This window comes from Papilio polytes, unplaced genomic scaffold (genome assembly GCF_000836215.1).
Source record: "Papilio polytes unplaced genomic scaffold, Ppol_1.0 DF821733.1, whole genome shotgun sequence".
Lineage (NCBI taxonomy): Eukaryota > Metazoa > Arthropoda > Insecta > Lepidoptera > Papilionidae > Papilio > Papilio polytes.
This window is the reverse complement of record NW_013527471.1, coordinates 238,496-255,332: the sequence shown is the minus strand read 5'-3', so window position 1 is coordinate 255,332 and position 16,837 is coordinate 238,496. Positions and strand designations below refer to the sequence as shown.

The window sequence follows — 16,837 nt, the reverse complement described above, 5'->3', positions numbered from 1 at the left end:
CCAATGGATACAGTTGTTGTATTGACTTTTACTCTAAAACTCCAAGTTGATAACGATGCCATATTTTTGCATATCTGTCAAGTATAGTGGAAACACCTTTGTGCTGGCGGTTGTTTTGCATATAATTGTAATTTTTCTAGTCCAGTGACCCTAGTATTTGCGTAGTATCAGTGGTTAATTGTACAAAGAATTGTATCTCATTTAATTTGCTAAATTAAAGTCCGCGATAGCATATATCCATCTCTTAAGGTTGTCGCACAATAAGCGTTTGTTTCTCGAAAACCACCAATTAAAATACAATCCACTTTACGACGCTTTCATTCTTATTTGGTATAAATCCTTATCGAAATAAATGTTTCAGGTAAGAAAATTAAATGTAGATTATAATTGCCTTTTACATGTAATTCCTACCGATATTCTAGAAGATATCAAAATGTTAAAATTCACGGGCAACAGCGGTGGAATAGAATTACGAGTAAATGATCGCAACGATGTATTAGTTCTTTACTTAATTCCTTAGCTAACCGATTTAGATAATTCATTCTTTGTTTGAACGCTAGATTTACTGAAAATCGTCAACTAAATATTTTTTAAATAAATAAACACTAAAATGTATCAAAACGAATCCTTGAAATATTTCAACTTCCCTTGTTGTAGCTGTTACATGTCTGTATATGTCTATATTATACAATTATTAATACTTAAATGTGTCCATTTTAAAAACATATATATGTTCTTTGAAACTAATTTCACGTTACATAATCTAGGGGATCCTTTACTGCATAATGAGTTAAATATTTATTTCTTAATGACTACTACGTGCAAAAAACAAAACATCGATGCAATAATCTTTTTGAAGTGTTTAAATTATTACTAACGTGAAGATGCAGCTTCGGGGAAGTCCAATGATTTAAATCAAGTTCTCACTAATCTTAGAGACGTATCTCTTCCAGTTATCATCTTCTATCTATCTACACTGATTTCGGAGCCTACTCTAAGTGGCAAGGCCATAATCAAAGCACTGCGGGTTGACTTCACACATCATTGAATTTATTGAACGACTAGCTGATCTCGTGCGACTTCATCTGCATGAAGTTATTGCAAATATCAAATTACCTTATATGGCAATCTTGCTTAATGTTGGCAGCAGCTTATGGTCTCTTTCCCACTTTAGGGTTTTTTATCATTTTTTTAGGCTATATAGTTTATTAGTGAAAATATGTAGCCTAAAGCGTGACATAAGTGTAGCGGTTTTTATTATAAACAGAGTTATTCAAAAATCTGCTGTGATTGCTGACATCTTAGGCAACAAAAAAATGTGTGTTTACGCTGTATTATAATAGTATAGATATATAGTCATTACGATATTTTCTCTTACTGTAAACGTCGGGTACATATGTAATTAAAAATATATGCGACAAAACGATGGGGACATAAACAAGAAAGTGTTAAGATTGAATATTGATGGCTACAAAGGTAGAGGAAGACCGAAGAAAGTATGGATGGATTGTGTGTAAGAATCCTCTTACACACAATCCATCCATGCTTAAGGAAGTATTCAGATATGACGACTGATAGAAATGTATGGAGCAGCACATACTGTGCCGACCCTCTGTAAGGGATAAGGGCAAGTTGATGTAGTTAAAAACAGACGGATTGACCTCCTCCTTTTTGGAGTCGGTTAAAAAGGTTATATAACGTCCTAAAACAAGGCCAGGAAGTAATCTTTTATTTATTATTTACAATGTTTCTCGGAATTACATCTATATAGATACTATTGTTTCCGACAAAAGAAATTCTAAGAATAGTTATATTGAAATTCCAATGAAACGTGGAATTGTGAAAATATCGAATGCCTAAGAATGTAAATGTTGATTTAACATCTACATAAGATTTATAACAATCTGTGATTTGTAAAAAAACTAAAGTACAGACAAAATAAATGTGGCTAACGTCAAAATAACCTTAACTAAACGAAAGGTTGGATAAATAACGTTTGAGACATTTAACCTATGATTAGAAATTTGACCAGCATTTTAAGACTCTTACGTAGTTAATTTGTGCAAAATTGTGTTTATTTAAATTTTTGAATAATTCTACAGAAGGAATAACTTTGCTTAATACAAACTTTGGACCCCATTTTTGCTCTTTAGGGGAATAATTTCGTATATTCCTTTCTACGTATTAACAGAAATCTGTATCCAAAATTACAAGTCTAGGCCACCAGATGTTTATTCCCTCTCCGCTTTTATCCCCCGGATTACATATCTATAGGTTATCAAATGATTAAACCCGTGTTTATTTTTAGTTGACAATAAAAAAAAACAGTATAAAATGTAGTAGAGCAACCCTTAGTTTGCCGCCATTATAAAAGCGCGGGAAAACATACATGATTGCCAGTATTCGAACGCCAGAGGCCGCTGCCGCGCGATTTGCGCCGGTTCACGCGTAGTTCCGTGAATTAAATCGGAATTATTTAATTAAAAAATAATACTGGCTGGTTATAAAATTATCTTTTAAAAATTAATTTATTTTCGTTATTTGAATTTAGAACAGATTTTGTTTTGACATTTTCCTTTTGTTATTGTTGTTTTTTAACGTTAAAATGGTGAACAAAGTGTACGAAATCACACCAAGCAAAGAAGAGAAGAGAGGAAGCAAACACAATCAAATACTTATGTCGATAGTTGGTAAGCACTATGTACTATTTTGTTAATTTTTAATTTCTTCACAATTTCTGTCTTAATAGTCAAAACTAAGACATTTGTATTTTTTTATAAATATGTTTTATTTATATTACTCGGATTAAATGTTATTGTTAAAAGATTTCTAATTTATTTATGAAATATATGAGCAAATAATTAATGTAATTTCATTACTTAACAAATTATTACAAATCTAATTAGACTTGTAAGCACGTATTTAGATAATCTCAAAAATATTTTATTTAGAAATCCTTTACACACCAATAGGACGGTTATACACACACAAATAAACATGCGAAATAAGAATGGGAAATCTTATAACATCATTAGAGTTCCATGGTCTCTGCCTACCCTTTAGTTTACAGGCATGAGTTATGTTGGTCACATGTTTTACCTCGTGGTGGAAAACGAACAAGCGACCACCTGAATCCACCGAAATGGAAAGCGACTGCTGCCCATAAACATCCGCAATTGCAGATGCGTTGCCTACCCTTAATTGACGGAGGAGATACCCATAAAGAGGACATTTCCCCTTCCTATGCGTCTTCTCCACCGTCAAATCCACTTTTCCTTCCTATCATTTTCTCTTAAGAAAAGGGTGGAAAGGGAAAGGGAATAAAATCAGGCCTCCGGCATCATCAGACGAAACGCGGAATTGCTTCCACTTCACGCCTGTTTTCTGTGTGGTCGTGGTATTACACCGAGCCGGCCCATTCGCGCGTAGATGTTAAAGCGGGCTCTACCACTGTTAATATACAATTGTAAAATTAATGACAAAGGCATCGTTTTATAACGAGTAATCATTAGACGATAAAGATATTGTAATTTATTTCGATATAATGAATTGAACAATCAAAGAGCGCGAAAGATTAACCTGATTATCTTAAATGAGAAAATAATTTTAAACGCACTTTTTGTAGCATTTTCACGAAAAACAATGATCGTAATTATTTCTCGTTATATTATACTAATAATCTTCTTCTTCTGGTGTCGTCACATAACGAAGATAAATCATTACAGCGACTTGAAGTTTGGACGCAGCAGCGCTAAATATAGAACGCGTACTTTTATTGTACCACTGGCGAAGATTTATAAGCCACGATGTTCTTCTCCTTCCTGGACTTCTTTTCCCTAGAATGTTACCCTGAATGATAGTCTAACAATTCGTATTTCGGTCCACGCAAGATATATACTAATATTTTATATAGATACTAACATAAATTCAAAAGTTTCGATGGATGTTTGTTAGAGTTTGTTATAAACGGCTGAACGGATTTAAATCAAATTTGGCATAGATATAGAGGATAGTCTGGAAGAACACATAGGCTACTTGCATTTGTGTTTTGAGAACCGCGCGGACGGCGTCGCGGGCGAAAGGTATTTCTATATAACAAAAGAGAATCTTTAAGTTCACAGTGGACCAAAAACAAATACATGTTAAATGGAATCGAACCTACAGGTGCTCAATTCTAACTGACAGTTTTAACTGAAGATTCAAACTGTTCTGTTGAAATTGTCTGTTCTGGCGACTGTTTTTACTGTTTAGTTAGAGTGTTCAGGAGGTTAATAAAACTCACTAAGTAATAAGCGTCAATTCTAAGAAGTCTAGATTATTTATAAACTAAACAAATTTCCGATTAGCTAAATGCATTTTCCTCGTTCGTATTTAGATGCATATGATGAAAACTAACAATGATGTAATAAACAAAATAAAGATGGATGCGGCATTTCAATACACTAGTAATTTATCTTACTTCTTATTCTTATTAATATTATAAATGCAAATCTTTACATGGAGGTATGTTTGTTACTATTTATCTGTACGACTCAATGTATACCTGTTCATTTATTAAATGTAGAACATAGCCTGGAAGAACACATTGGATACTTTTTTTTAATTCCTCGCAGACGGAGTCGTAAGTGGCAGCTGGTATTTTTGACCGACTTCCCAAAAGAAGGAGGTATTCAATTCGACGATATTTTTTTTTATTTTTTTTTACGTGTGTTACGGCATAACTCCGCCGCTAGTGGGCCGATTTTGATAATTCATTTTTATTTTTAAAATAGTGTAGTGGTTTGTACTAATGTCATGATGATTTAATACTTTTTTTTTTCAAAAGGTCCGTTTACATTATTTTAATTTCTTGGAGAAATTTAAAAATTATAATTTGATCTCCGGTGAAAATATTATTTCTATAATGCTATCTTATCCATTGTATTTCTAACATCCATGGTCGATTGTAGATCGCGCCAAATTATTTTAACGGCGACACGTGATTTGTCTTAATTGGTCACGAGATGCCCTTTATCTTTGTTGACAATAATAATAAACAACTAATGGACATGCATCATCATCAACATCACCAGCTCACTATACGTCCCCACCGAGGGGCTCGGAGCCTACCCTAATACGGGGTGACTAGGCCATAGTCAACCACGCTGGCCAAGTGCAGGTTGGTTGACTTCACACATATCTTTGAATTTCTTCGCCGATATGTGCAGGTTGCATCACGATGTTTTCCTTCACCGTAAGAACGTCGGTAAATTAGGTATATGAAAATTTGAAAAATCGAAAATCACATTGGTACATGGCGGGATTCGAACCCAAGACCTGTAGATTACAAGTCAAGTGTTCAAACCACTGAGCCACCGACGCTCTATGTGGACTATCTAATGGACATGCGGTATTCTAAAACTTCAAACGCAAGCATGTTGCATTCCGTATACATTCTTGTAATATGCAACCTGCAATGTGCGAAGAAGATTGACTACGTGAATTCCCCAACGCGTGACTATGGGCTAGTCACCCCTAACTTTATCCATGGCCATGAAATGAAGGGAATCATGTGTGTAAGGGTTAACAATAATCATTAGTTGTGTTGTGAGAGCCATTAATAAATACAATAAACTATAGAAATGCAAAATATATTCGTGTATAACAACAACGCTTTGTCACTCTGATGATTTGTTTTGTGTTGCATGATGTCATGTATGTCGCAGATCAATAGCGTAAATCGGCTCTTTACAATCGAACTAGACGTCCGGAAAACTTAAAAAAACACTTTGAACCAACCATTGGTTTTACATTCAAATACCAATTGTATTTTTCGATATATGTAAAGATGCATATTTATATTTTAAATAAACATTTTTATTCCCGGTTTGCTATGCCAAAATACGTGTAATTACGTAATATAAACGATTAAATTCTTACTGAAAAAAAAGCAAAAAAAAAAAACTATATTGGTATTATAATATGTGTTTGGTACAGAAAATAGGTGATTTAGACTAATTGATATTGACATTAAATATACCTAGTTATTTTGCCAATTGACGTAGTTCAACAATGACCGGTAACATGCATTATCTTGTATTACGTCATTAATTCTCGTGAATAAAGGGATATTGTGTCTAGGACCAAGTTTACACACCGTATACGCATTTTTAGAAATAAAACGCATCCTAAGATAAACATAAACATTCATATAAATATAAACTGTAAAAAATGATGTTCTAGATACTAGCGACCCGTCTCGACTTTGCATGTAAATTTATATTTCATTTTTTTTATAGGTTAGCTTTTACCAGCGACTTTCTTGCAAAATAAAAGAAATAGAGTAATATAGCCTATGTTACTCCGTAATATTGTAGATTTCTAATGTTAAATAATTTTTAAATCTGTCCATTAATATTCAGATTATTAAAAGAAAACAAAATACATATGAACAGTTTATTTTCTCCTTACAATCTCCAGACTGTAATCTATCTCTGTTCTAAAAATCATCTAGATACCGTCAACCGTTCTGGACTTACACGTTAACAAACATCCATCAATCCATCCATTTCGCATTTACTAAGATTACGTGGAACTGATAGTATGTTTATTCAAGAAACGAACCTATTCTTGATAGCTAATAGCGTATGGTACAATGAACTTCACAAGGAGGTCTATAATCCCAACCGGACTATAAATAGCATGGGAATAATATAAATAGAAACACAAGACTGGACACACTTAGGGTTGCCAACTAAGGCTTTAATGCGTCAAGTCATGCTTGGTCTAAGAGTAGACTAAGTCTTTATTTCACTCTGGGACCAGAGCCTATCCTAAGTTAAGACCTATATGGCGGGATTCTAACCCAGGACCTGTAGATTACAAGTCAAAGGTCTTTATTATTTCCACACATTTTCAGAGATCACATTTTCCTTCAAGGAACATAGGCAATACTAAAAACATGCTGGAATTGAACCCGGAGTATTCCAACGTCCAATGCACGGTTATGCTCTAATAAATCTACAAGTCAATTTCGCCGTTAGTTTTTAGTTTACGTTTAGTTGGCAACCCTAGCCACTCTGGACCTATGGAGCCTATTTTTTGCATACACGGCTGCGTTTACCTTTTACGCGGCCTAACTGTTAGCATACTTGTCATCTGACTCACTGTTTTCATAGTAAATTTAAAGGAAGAAATACAAAAATAGTTTTGCAGAAGATGCGGATATTTTTAAAAAGTAACAATCAGTTCTTAAATATATATACTAACTTGACAGATATTCAAGCCCTTGCATAACATTTATTAAAATTTATCTGTCTTACTACGTAATCATACTAATATTATAAATGCGAAAGTTTAGATGGATGGATGTTTGTTACAGTTTGTAGGCTAAACTACAGAACGGATTTCGATATAATTCGGCATAGACTTAATGGATAGTCTGGAAGAACACAGACTACTCAGTTTTTTTTTAATTCTACGCGGACGGAGTCGCGGGCGAGAGCTAGTAACAAAAATGCGAAAGTTTAGATGGATGTTTGTAGTTTAAACTGCTGAACGGATCTAAATGAAATTTGGCATAGATGTAGAGGATAGTCTGGAAGAACACATAGGCTACGTACTTTTGCTTTTCTTTCATTTGACGCGGACGGAGTGGCTGTTGAAAGCTAGTATATCATTAATCTGAAATTTTGATGCTTGTTACTAAATATCTCCAGAAAGACTCAACGTATCTTGCTGATAATTGGCATTGAGGTAGAAATATAGTATCTAAGAAGACAAAACCTACCAATAAAGTTTTATTTAATACCAAACGGAGGGATAGGCGGGGAACAGCGATGCCATATAGACATGTTTATCGCCATACATAATTCACGTTTTTTTCTTATAGCACTATAGATTACACGACTTAATTGACCACAAACTCCTGTACCCGAATTACCGAGAAAATATCGAGGAAAATAAATTCTAATAACACTACGCAAATATAATCATGAAATGCAAACATCACGTTTATAAATTCTTAGTAAAAGAATAGCATTTTAGTTTACGTAATCATACTAATATTATAAATGCGAAAGTTTAGATGGATGGATATTTGTTAGAGTTTGTAGACTAAACGGCTGAACGGATTTCGATGAAATTTGGTATAGAAGTAGAGGATAGTCTGGAAGAACATATAGGCTTCTCACTTGTGTGTTTTTTAATTACACGCGGACGGAGTCGCGAGCAAACGCTAGTAAAAAATAAAGTTTTGCGATCCTAAATACCTCAATACATAGATTTCGGCTCAATTTATTTATCAGGGTTATAATTTTATGTATTTAATTAACTTCACATTATCCCTCAGTATTTATACTGTTTTTTTCTATAAGTTGACAGTCGAGCGAGACTCTACCTGAATTCGCTGAAAAAGCGAAGCGACAACTGCCTATGACATTGCCTACACTTAACTGACGGAGGAGGAGACTCACATAAACTGATATTTGCCTGATCACTTAAAATTTTATTCATTTTATTGTCAAGCTCAAAAGGTTGTTTATGTTGTCCGAACTATATAAAATAATAATAATAATAAGCCTTTTTTGTTTCAGTATGTATGCCGATATTAGCCTATGGTACAGCTATGGGTTGGATATCTCCTAACAAAGCTCTACTGATGGGGGAATCCTCACCATCAGACGCTCCACTATCAGAAGAAGATGTCTCCTGGATGGCGTCAATCATGTTCATCTTTGCACCGATAGCTGTCTTCATTTATGGAGTAGCTGCTGACAAATTTGGAAGGAAAAATGCGTTGCTATGCGCTTCTCTGCCAATATCTGTAAGTATTATTATCTGTCAGTCTATCCGCAAGCGTTTGTTTTGGGTAGACTACGAAAATCGCGGTTGGCCGGAACGTAGCTTACGCCGGGTATATTATAGGTTACTTATTTTTTAACTCCCCGCTGGTAAAGTCGCGGGTGACCTCTAGTGGTATAGTGTAAAGATAACCACATCTGCAAAATTCAACAATTAGTTTTCTTTTACTTTAGTTGCTTTATTATTTAGATCTAATCTCAAAGATTTCTCTGTTACAAAATTCATTGAATTGAACCCAAGACTTACACAATACCATATCACCACGTGTTAGAATTACTGATGATTACAGTAAAGGCATCTACACACATTACGTTAAAGTTTGAGAGCGGGCGCAAACCATTGTCAATTGTTTCGTTGTTAATTCAACTGTTCGGTTGCCCAAGTAAACATCGAGTGTATGTCCACCTCCATATCAGCAAATAGAAATCAAAGCACGACTAAACAGTGCGATAGTTTTGTCGAAGGTGTACGCGCTCTAAGGTGCGCAACACACGTCAGATATCCGATAAAGCTGTATTCACATTTTTTTGCCCTTTTCCCTACGTGATAACGACAAAGTATATACTCTTCGATACATCTCTATCAGCCGTCATATCTGAATTCACTTGTTTCTTACGTATATCTTCTCATACAATCCATCCATATCTTCTTTGTACTCCTCTACCTTTGTAACCATTCCACCTCAATACAATTTAATCATTCGGTCGTTATAAAAGAGCCTACACATGTTAAACTAAAGGTGCATTTGCACATTACTTGTCCTCTAAAGGCGCCTTCACACATTACGTATTTAAACGCCAGACAATTATAATGTAAATCTAAAATTAGCAACAAGACGTTTAGAGAATGTCTCGCTTTCCGGACAGTTCCGTTACATGCTCAGACGTTTTATTAAAACGTGAGTTTGCGGAGAAAGCTAATAGACAGCCCTTTCGATTCCAATCATGCGCTTAAATAAGGTGTCTACACACGACTCGTATAATAACTTAACTTAGGACAAAGTTTTGTAAAAACATGTAAAACCCTTCGAAAAGTTACACTCAATAAGAGTCAGAAGAATTTAAATTTACTAAACTGTTAAGTTTTGAAATACCTTATTTAAAAAAAAAACAAAGATAGATTTTATATTATGAATGTATGGATGTTTGTTCGTTTGTAGCCTAAACCGATGTAATTTACCATACATCTAGAGCATAATCTGGAAGAACACGTAAGGTACTTACTTTTGTAATATTTAAATTCCACGCGGACAGTCGCGGGCGTAAGCTAGTGCATTATAATTTAAAACTACAGTAAATGTAATATAGAAAACATAACCTCCAAATTACTCACGTGTGTAGTTACCTTAACACTTAAACTAACTAAATGACGCGTGTATAGTGAAACGTCTGGCGCCTTGCAGTTACCCGCCAGTAATGCTAACGGTATACACCGTTTAGAATCGTATAAAATAAGCTAATACCTTTAAAGCAATATGCCAGTACACACTTGCATGCCAGTTACTGACAGCTATACCAGTCTCTTCGTCCTAAACTGTTTAGATTGCAGTTTGAATTACATTACTACTTATTTTAATTTATCTTTACTTATATAGAAAAGAGGAAAGATTTGTATTTTTGTATGTAAATAATTCAAAAACTATTGGGCCGATTTCAAAAAATCTTACACCACTAAAAAGCTACGTGATCACTGAGTAACATAGGCTAAGTTTTTTTTACTATATTTTTATTTCTGGTGAACCTAGCGAGCAACGCTTATAATATAAAAAGGAAGGATTTGTGTTTTTGTATATATTCGATTCACATAAAAACTACTGGGGCTATTTTAAAAATTCTTTCATCATTAGAAAGGTAATTTATCTGTGTGAAACATAGGATAACTTTTTTATTATTTTTTTTAATATCAGTCGAGAGCAACAGCCAGTAATATTATAATATGAAGCACTTCTCAATTTTTTATTTGTATCTTTCACGTTCATTTGTTTACGTATTAAATTAAACAATATTTTTCCGTGCGTGGAAAGGTACACCGATAGAGGTAGTAGAACAAGATTGCGTGAAAGGTGACATAGTCAAGGGAGTGATGACTGAGACGACGTATGATAGAGTTATTTGGATGACCAAAACCGAATGCCGATACTACGGGAGTAGAATATAGTAGGGGAGATGATGAATAGTTTTCCGTACGTACTAATATGATAATGTTTTACAGCTGGGTTGGGCTATCAAGTTAATGTGCACGCACCCGATAGCACTAATCGGTGCGCGTGCACTGATCGGGTTTGGGTCCGGCGGCGGTTTTGTCGTCTGCCCGCTGTACGTCAAAGAGATCAGCGAGGACAGCATAAGAGGAATGACTGGGACGTTTGTTATATTCTCACAGGTGAGTTTTCTTTGCACATTTTAAATCATACTAATATTATAAATGCGAAAGTTTAGATGGATGGATGGATAGATGGATGGATGGATGTTTGTTAGAGTTTGTAGCCCTAACGACTGAACGTATTTCGATGAAATTTGGTATAGATGTAGAAGATAGTCTGGAAGAACACATAACCTATTCACTTTGCTTTTTTAATACCACGCGGACGGAGTCGCTAGCGAAAGCTAGTCTATTATAAATACGAATAGATGGATGTTTGTTAGAGTTTGTAGCCTAAACTGCTGAACGGATCTCGATTGAATTTGGTATAGATGTAGAGGATAGTCTGGAAGAACACATAGGCTACTTAGTTTTTTCCTTGTGTGGACGGAGTCGCGGACGAAAGCTAGTAAAATAATAGTCTTAAATCAGTTATCTAACCACTTGTTAAGGGGAACGTGTACTCGTATTAAGCTATTGTTTATTTATTGCAGTAAAAAGTTTTCCTTGTCATTTAGTTAGAATTACTGTGTTTTTTTAACAATAATTTGAATTTACTTTTACAGACAGTGGGTAACCTGGTCGTGTTCGTGCTGGGCGATCTTCTTCCATTCAACACGGTGCTCTGGATCCTTCTAGCAATACCCTTAGTCCACTTCTGTATATTGCTAAGGTTGCCGGAAACGCCGTCGTATTTAGTCAAGTGTGGAAGGAATGAAGTAAGTTCTGATTTCTGTACTCTACTGTTTTTACATTTGTGTTGTTGTCCCTTTTCTTTCTCTTTGATAAAAAAGAGACATGTGTACAAATGTCCCTGCTGGAATTCTATAGTAACTTATTGTTTTACTTGTGCAAAAACCTATTGATTATTCAAATACGTGCGGTAATAAAAATGTGTAACAAAATGGCCGCCATGTATGGAATTTGACATTTAACTTTTTACAAAATGGCATTCGTATGGAATACGATGGCATTTACGTTAGGAATTTACATTTTCCTTGTCTTATCGATTTTAAATTATTTTTATTGATATTGTAAATATAAATGTTTAAATGTATGTATGGAGAATGCTTGGATATAACTCCTAAACATCTCAATTAATATCGATGAAAGACATAGAATAGTCTGGTAGAACATATAAACCAATAAGTTTTTTTTTAATTCCGCGAGGACAAAGTCGTGGGCGACAGCTAGTTTACGATAGTACAAAGTTTTCAAATTGTCGCTAAGGTTACATGTTACATTACACATCATATAATTATCATATAAATATTATAAATGCGAAAGTTACGATGGATGGATGGATGTTTGTAAGCGTTTGTAACCTAAACGGCTGAACGGATCTCCATGAAATTTGGCACAGGTTTAGAGCATAGTCTGGAAGAACACATAGGATACTTTTTATCCCGGAAATAGGTTCCCGTGGGATTCATTAATTTAGTTTTATAATGGTTATTCCATCATTCTCCAACGGCTCAACATATCTTATTGAAATTTGGCACAGATACAAAACAAAGTCTGGAGTACACATGCGATAAGGTTCATCCCCGAGACATGTCCGGTTCCTGAGGAAGACGTAATTTTTTGTTATTTATATATTTCGTATGTTTTTAATACCACGCGGACGAAGTCGCGGGCAACAGCTGTAATAAAATAAATAGTCACATGACATTATTACTAATATTACAATAACATTGTATGCAATCTACATTTCAATAGGAAGGAAATAGTCTTCGAGTTGCGTCCATTTGGCTCATTTAAAAACAATAAAGAGCATCATACAAGTCATGCAGTTCCATACATTTAATTGATTGATGTCAAGTGTACATGCAAATTGTTGTATGTGTAAGGAAAATTGCTATTAGTGTAATTTTCCTTACATATATAACAAAATTGTTGCGAATGTTTTTATTGAAAGATGTTCATGTATGAAGTGTATCTATTTCTTGTTTATGGCTCTTCCACAGCCGATTGGGCCAGTGTCAAGTGTTTGATGTATGAAGTGACAAACGCTTCGCAACGATATAAGTTGGTATTGCTAGCCTTTATTTAAAACTAAGAAATGTGTGTTCCAGAACTTGCTCATGTACTTTTTACTTGCTGAGATCACGAATCTAAAAATATGACGCAACCTTAATATTATAAATGCGAAAGTTTAGATGGATGTTTGTTAGAGTTTGTAGCCTAAACTGTTAAATGAATTTCGATGAAATTTAGCAGCGATGTAAAGGATAGAGCACATAAGGTACTTAATATGGTCCGCGTGATGTTAAAAAAAAACAAAACCAAGTAGCCTATGTCATCTTCCAGACTATCCTCTACATTTATGCCAAATTTAATTAAAATCCGTTCAGCAGTTTAGACTACAAACTCTAACAAACATCCATCTAAACTTTCGCATTTATAACATTAGTATGATTGACAACAAACATTTTTACTCAACTGTGACTCTATTTCGTAACGTCTTATATCAGGACACAGCGAAGGTCCTCGGCTGGCTGCGGTCACTCCCTCATACAGACAAGACTATAAGCGAAGAAGTTGACCGACTTATCATCGAGCAGACCACAAGTGAACTTAAATTCTCGCCGAGACTTTTATGTAAGTTATTGAAGATTTTTTCACTATAGAAGCAGATGTTTTGCCAAAAATACAGTCTTCAAACGCTACCTTCAATGTTATGAAGTCAGTGATATTAGGAGGGAAATTACATGCCTGTAAAATGGCATATTAGCTTGATTTCCAGTACAACAGACTACGAGACGAGTCTAAATAGTATTAATATACCCCACTTGTCCCCTTCCTTGACTTGAATAGTCACAAAGCTGTCACAATAACTAGTGCTAGCTACTTTAATGACAGTTACTGTCTTGTCATGTTACACATACTTAAGCGCCAGCCTAATGGTTTGGGGTACGAACGGTCTTACGGTCGAGAGTTCGAATCCCGCTATTTGTCTGTCGTGAACCATATCCTAGTACAAGCCTAGAGCTTAGTTGGAATGGTTAAAGGAAATATTAGTAAACTAGATGTTCCTATGCGACTTCATCCGCATGTAGTTCTAAAAATTTTATTTTATTGTTTACATTTGTCAAATTATCAATAGCAAATGTCAAAATGACATGACATTACAAACCTTAGCAATTTTTTTTCTTGATGTTGGCAGCAACTTATGGTCTCTTTCCCACATTAGTTTTTATCCAAAATATTTACTCCCTAAGTTTAAAGACGTGTAAATATATAGCCTAAAGCGTGACGTAAGTGTAGGGCTTTTTATTATAAAAAGTATTATTCAAAAATATGCTGTAATTGCTGACATCTTAGGCAACAAAGAAGTGTGTGTTTACGCTTTATTATAATAGTATAGATTAACTAAAATCTACTAATACTTAAAAACATGCATGTAGGATGCAAGTGTGCCAACTATTGGCATGTGTGCACTTTTTACGCAGTCCCTTTCAATATACCCAACAATGTTGTAATACGTAGCTTCCCAGAGAATATCGACCCCACACTTCCCACAGTGGCAAATTCAAATTTGACACTCATGACGTCGTCAACCGCTTGACACTCCAATTGACCCCTAGAGTGGCATTTGACACAACGAACACAAGCAACCGAATTACTTACCGCCGCGAATTGAGAATAATGGCGGGGCACAAATATCAAGGACATTCGCGTCCACCCAATTGGCACAATAAATCTGTTTGCTGAACGATTTCATTGCTGTTGTTCCGTATTATGTTTGTTTATGTTGATCGAAAACAAATTTAAAGTACTTTTGATGCGCATTTTCATTCAAGACGCATAATGATCTAATCTATATGTATACTATTATAATAAAGCGTAAACACACACTTCTTTGTTGCCTAAGATAGGTTGCACTCGCAGCATATTTTTGAATAAATCTTTTTTTTTTAATAAAAAGCCGTACTCTTACGTCACGCTTTAGGCTGTATATTTTCACGCCATTAAACTTAGGGGGTAAATATTTTGGATAAAAACCCTAATGTGGGAAAGAGACCATAAGTTGCTGCCAACATCAAGGAAGCAATGTTGCCATACTTTGTCATCATGTCATGTCATTTTGATAATTTATATTTCATAATTGATAATTTGACACATGTAAACCATAAAATAAAATTTTCATATGCGGATGAAGTCGCACGGGAACAGCTAGTTAGAAATAGAAATGACTGGATATACTTTGTAAAGTGACAAGTGCTACAAAAGAAACCACGGTATAAAACCATCAAATCATTCACAGTCAAGTCCTTTTATGCAGTAATAAAAAACAACACCGACTTCTAAACAAAATACACTAAAAAACAAATAATCTCAAAAAACAATACATTAAAAAGTAACGAAATAATTCCTTGAAAATAGTAAACCTCCCTTATTGTAGCTGTTATGTTTATATTGTACAATTATTATTACTTTGAAGTCGGTGTCAGCCAATTATTATTATATATACGATATTTCTAAGGCTTTCTACATTTTTACCATAACAATTGACAATTGAAAGTATAGTAACAATTAAGTAATGAATCTACATTGACTGACGACTCCTACCTCCTTCTTTCGGGAAGTCGGCCAAAAATATCTACTCTCACTCTTAGTTACCGCGACAATACTCTCAAATATAACCCTTTAACCGCCACTATCAAAAATAAGATTTCTCAACCGCTGTTCATTCCTTGCAGTTTCCGACAAGACAGCAGTTAAGGCATTCTGGGTGGCATTAATAGTGAATTTAACGCGTGAATTCTGCGGTTGTATCGCTGTTTTGGTTTACGCCAGTCATATCTTTGCTGAAGCTGGCAAAGATCCTGATACAAGTATTGCGTTATCACCGAACAAGCAATCAATTCTACTCGCTGCTGTACAAATTATTGGCTCTTTCTTGGCTTGTCAACTCGTCGATAGAGCTGGTAGAAAGGTAAGATATTAGTGTTTGTTCTCGCTAATCTTAAGAAATACTTAATCAATATGAATAATTCTTTTTGTATTTGTTAGCCAGATTTTTAAGAAAGGTTACGCTAATAAATTACAATAGGAGTAAGGTAAATAATACGCAAAACTATAGAAATACGAGTTTTGATATCTATACTGAAGAAGTTAATGACAGCGCCATCTATCAATTTTATAATGTTAAGTCTATAAAATATTCCTGTCTTAGTGGTTGTTGGTTGTCTTTTTCAATTACTAGCTTATGCCCGTGAATTGGTCCGCGAGGATTCAAAATATTACAAAAAGCAAGTAGCCAGCGTATTCTTCTACATTATTCTACATTGTGCTAGATTTCATCGAGATCCGTTAACCCGGTTTAGTGATTTAACACACTTTTGCATTTTTGACTAAATTATCGCACGACTGTTGTGCGATTGTTTCGCAGCCAATTCAACTGTTTAGTTGCACAAGTAAACATCGGGTAATGTGCGCACCATATAAGCAAGCAATCAAAGCGGGACTAAACAGTTGTGCGATACTTTAGTCAAAGATGTGTGTACGCTCTTATATTAGTATGATTATAAAGGATGTTCTAATTTGTTTCCGTTTGTCAGCCACTTCTAGCAGTAACAAGCGTGGTTGCGGGCTTCAGCATGTGTCTGCTGGGAGTGTGGTTCTATCTGCA

General features: G+C 34.8%; 1 protein-coding gene across 1 annotated transcript in view; it reads left to right on the top strand.

Moving 5' to 3' along the window:
- The first annotated feature begins 2,403 nt into the window (after positions 1 to 2,403).
- LOC106108199 (facilitated trehalose transporter Tret1-like) overlaps positions 2,404 to 16,837 on the top strand; it is a 15,709-nt gene continuing 1,275 nt past the window's right edge. Inside the window, exons 1-7 of the mRNA XM_013289297.1 lie at positions 2,404 to 2,690; positions 8,574 to 8,803; positions 11,053 to 11,223; positions 11,769 to 11,921; positions 13,677 to 13,803; positions 15,906 to 16,141; positions 16,767 to 16,834. Of these exons, the coding sequence (XP_013144751.1) occupies positions 2,606 to 2,690; positions 8,574 to 8,803; positions 11,053 to 11,223; positions 11,769 to 11,921; positions 13,677 to 13,803; positions 15,906 to 16,141; positions 16,767 to 16,834 (1,070 nt within the window). The 5' untranslated portion in view covers positions 2,404 to 2,605. The remainder of the gene's footprint in view (positions 2,691 to 8,573; positions 8,804 to 11,052; positions 11,224 to 11,768; positions 11,922 to 13,676; positions 13,804 to 15,905; positions 16,142 to 16,766; positions 16,835 to 16,837) is intronic.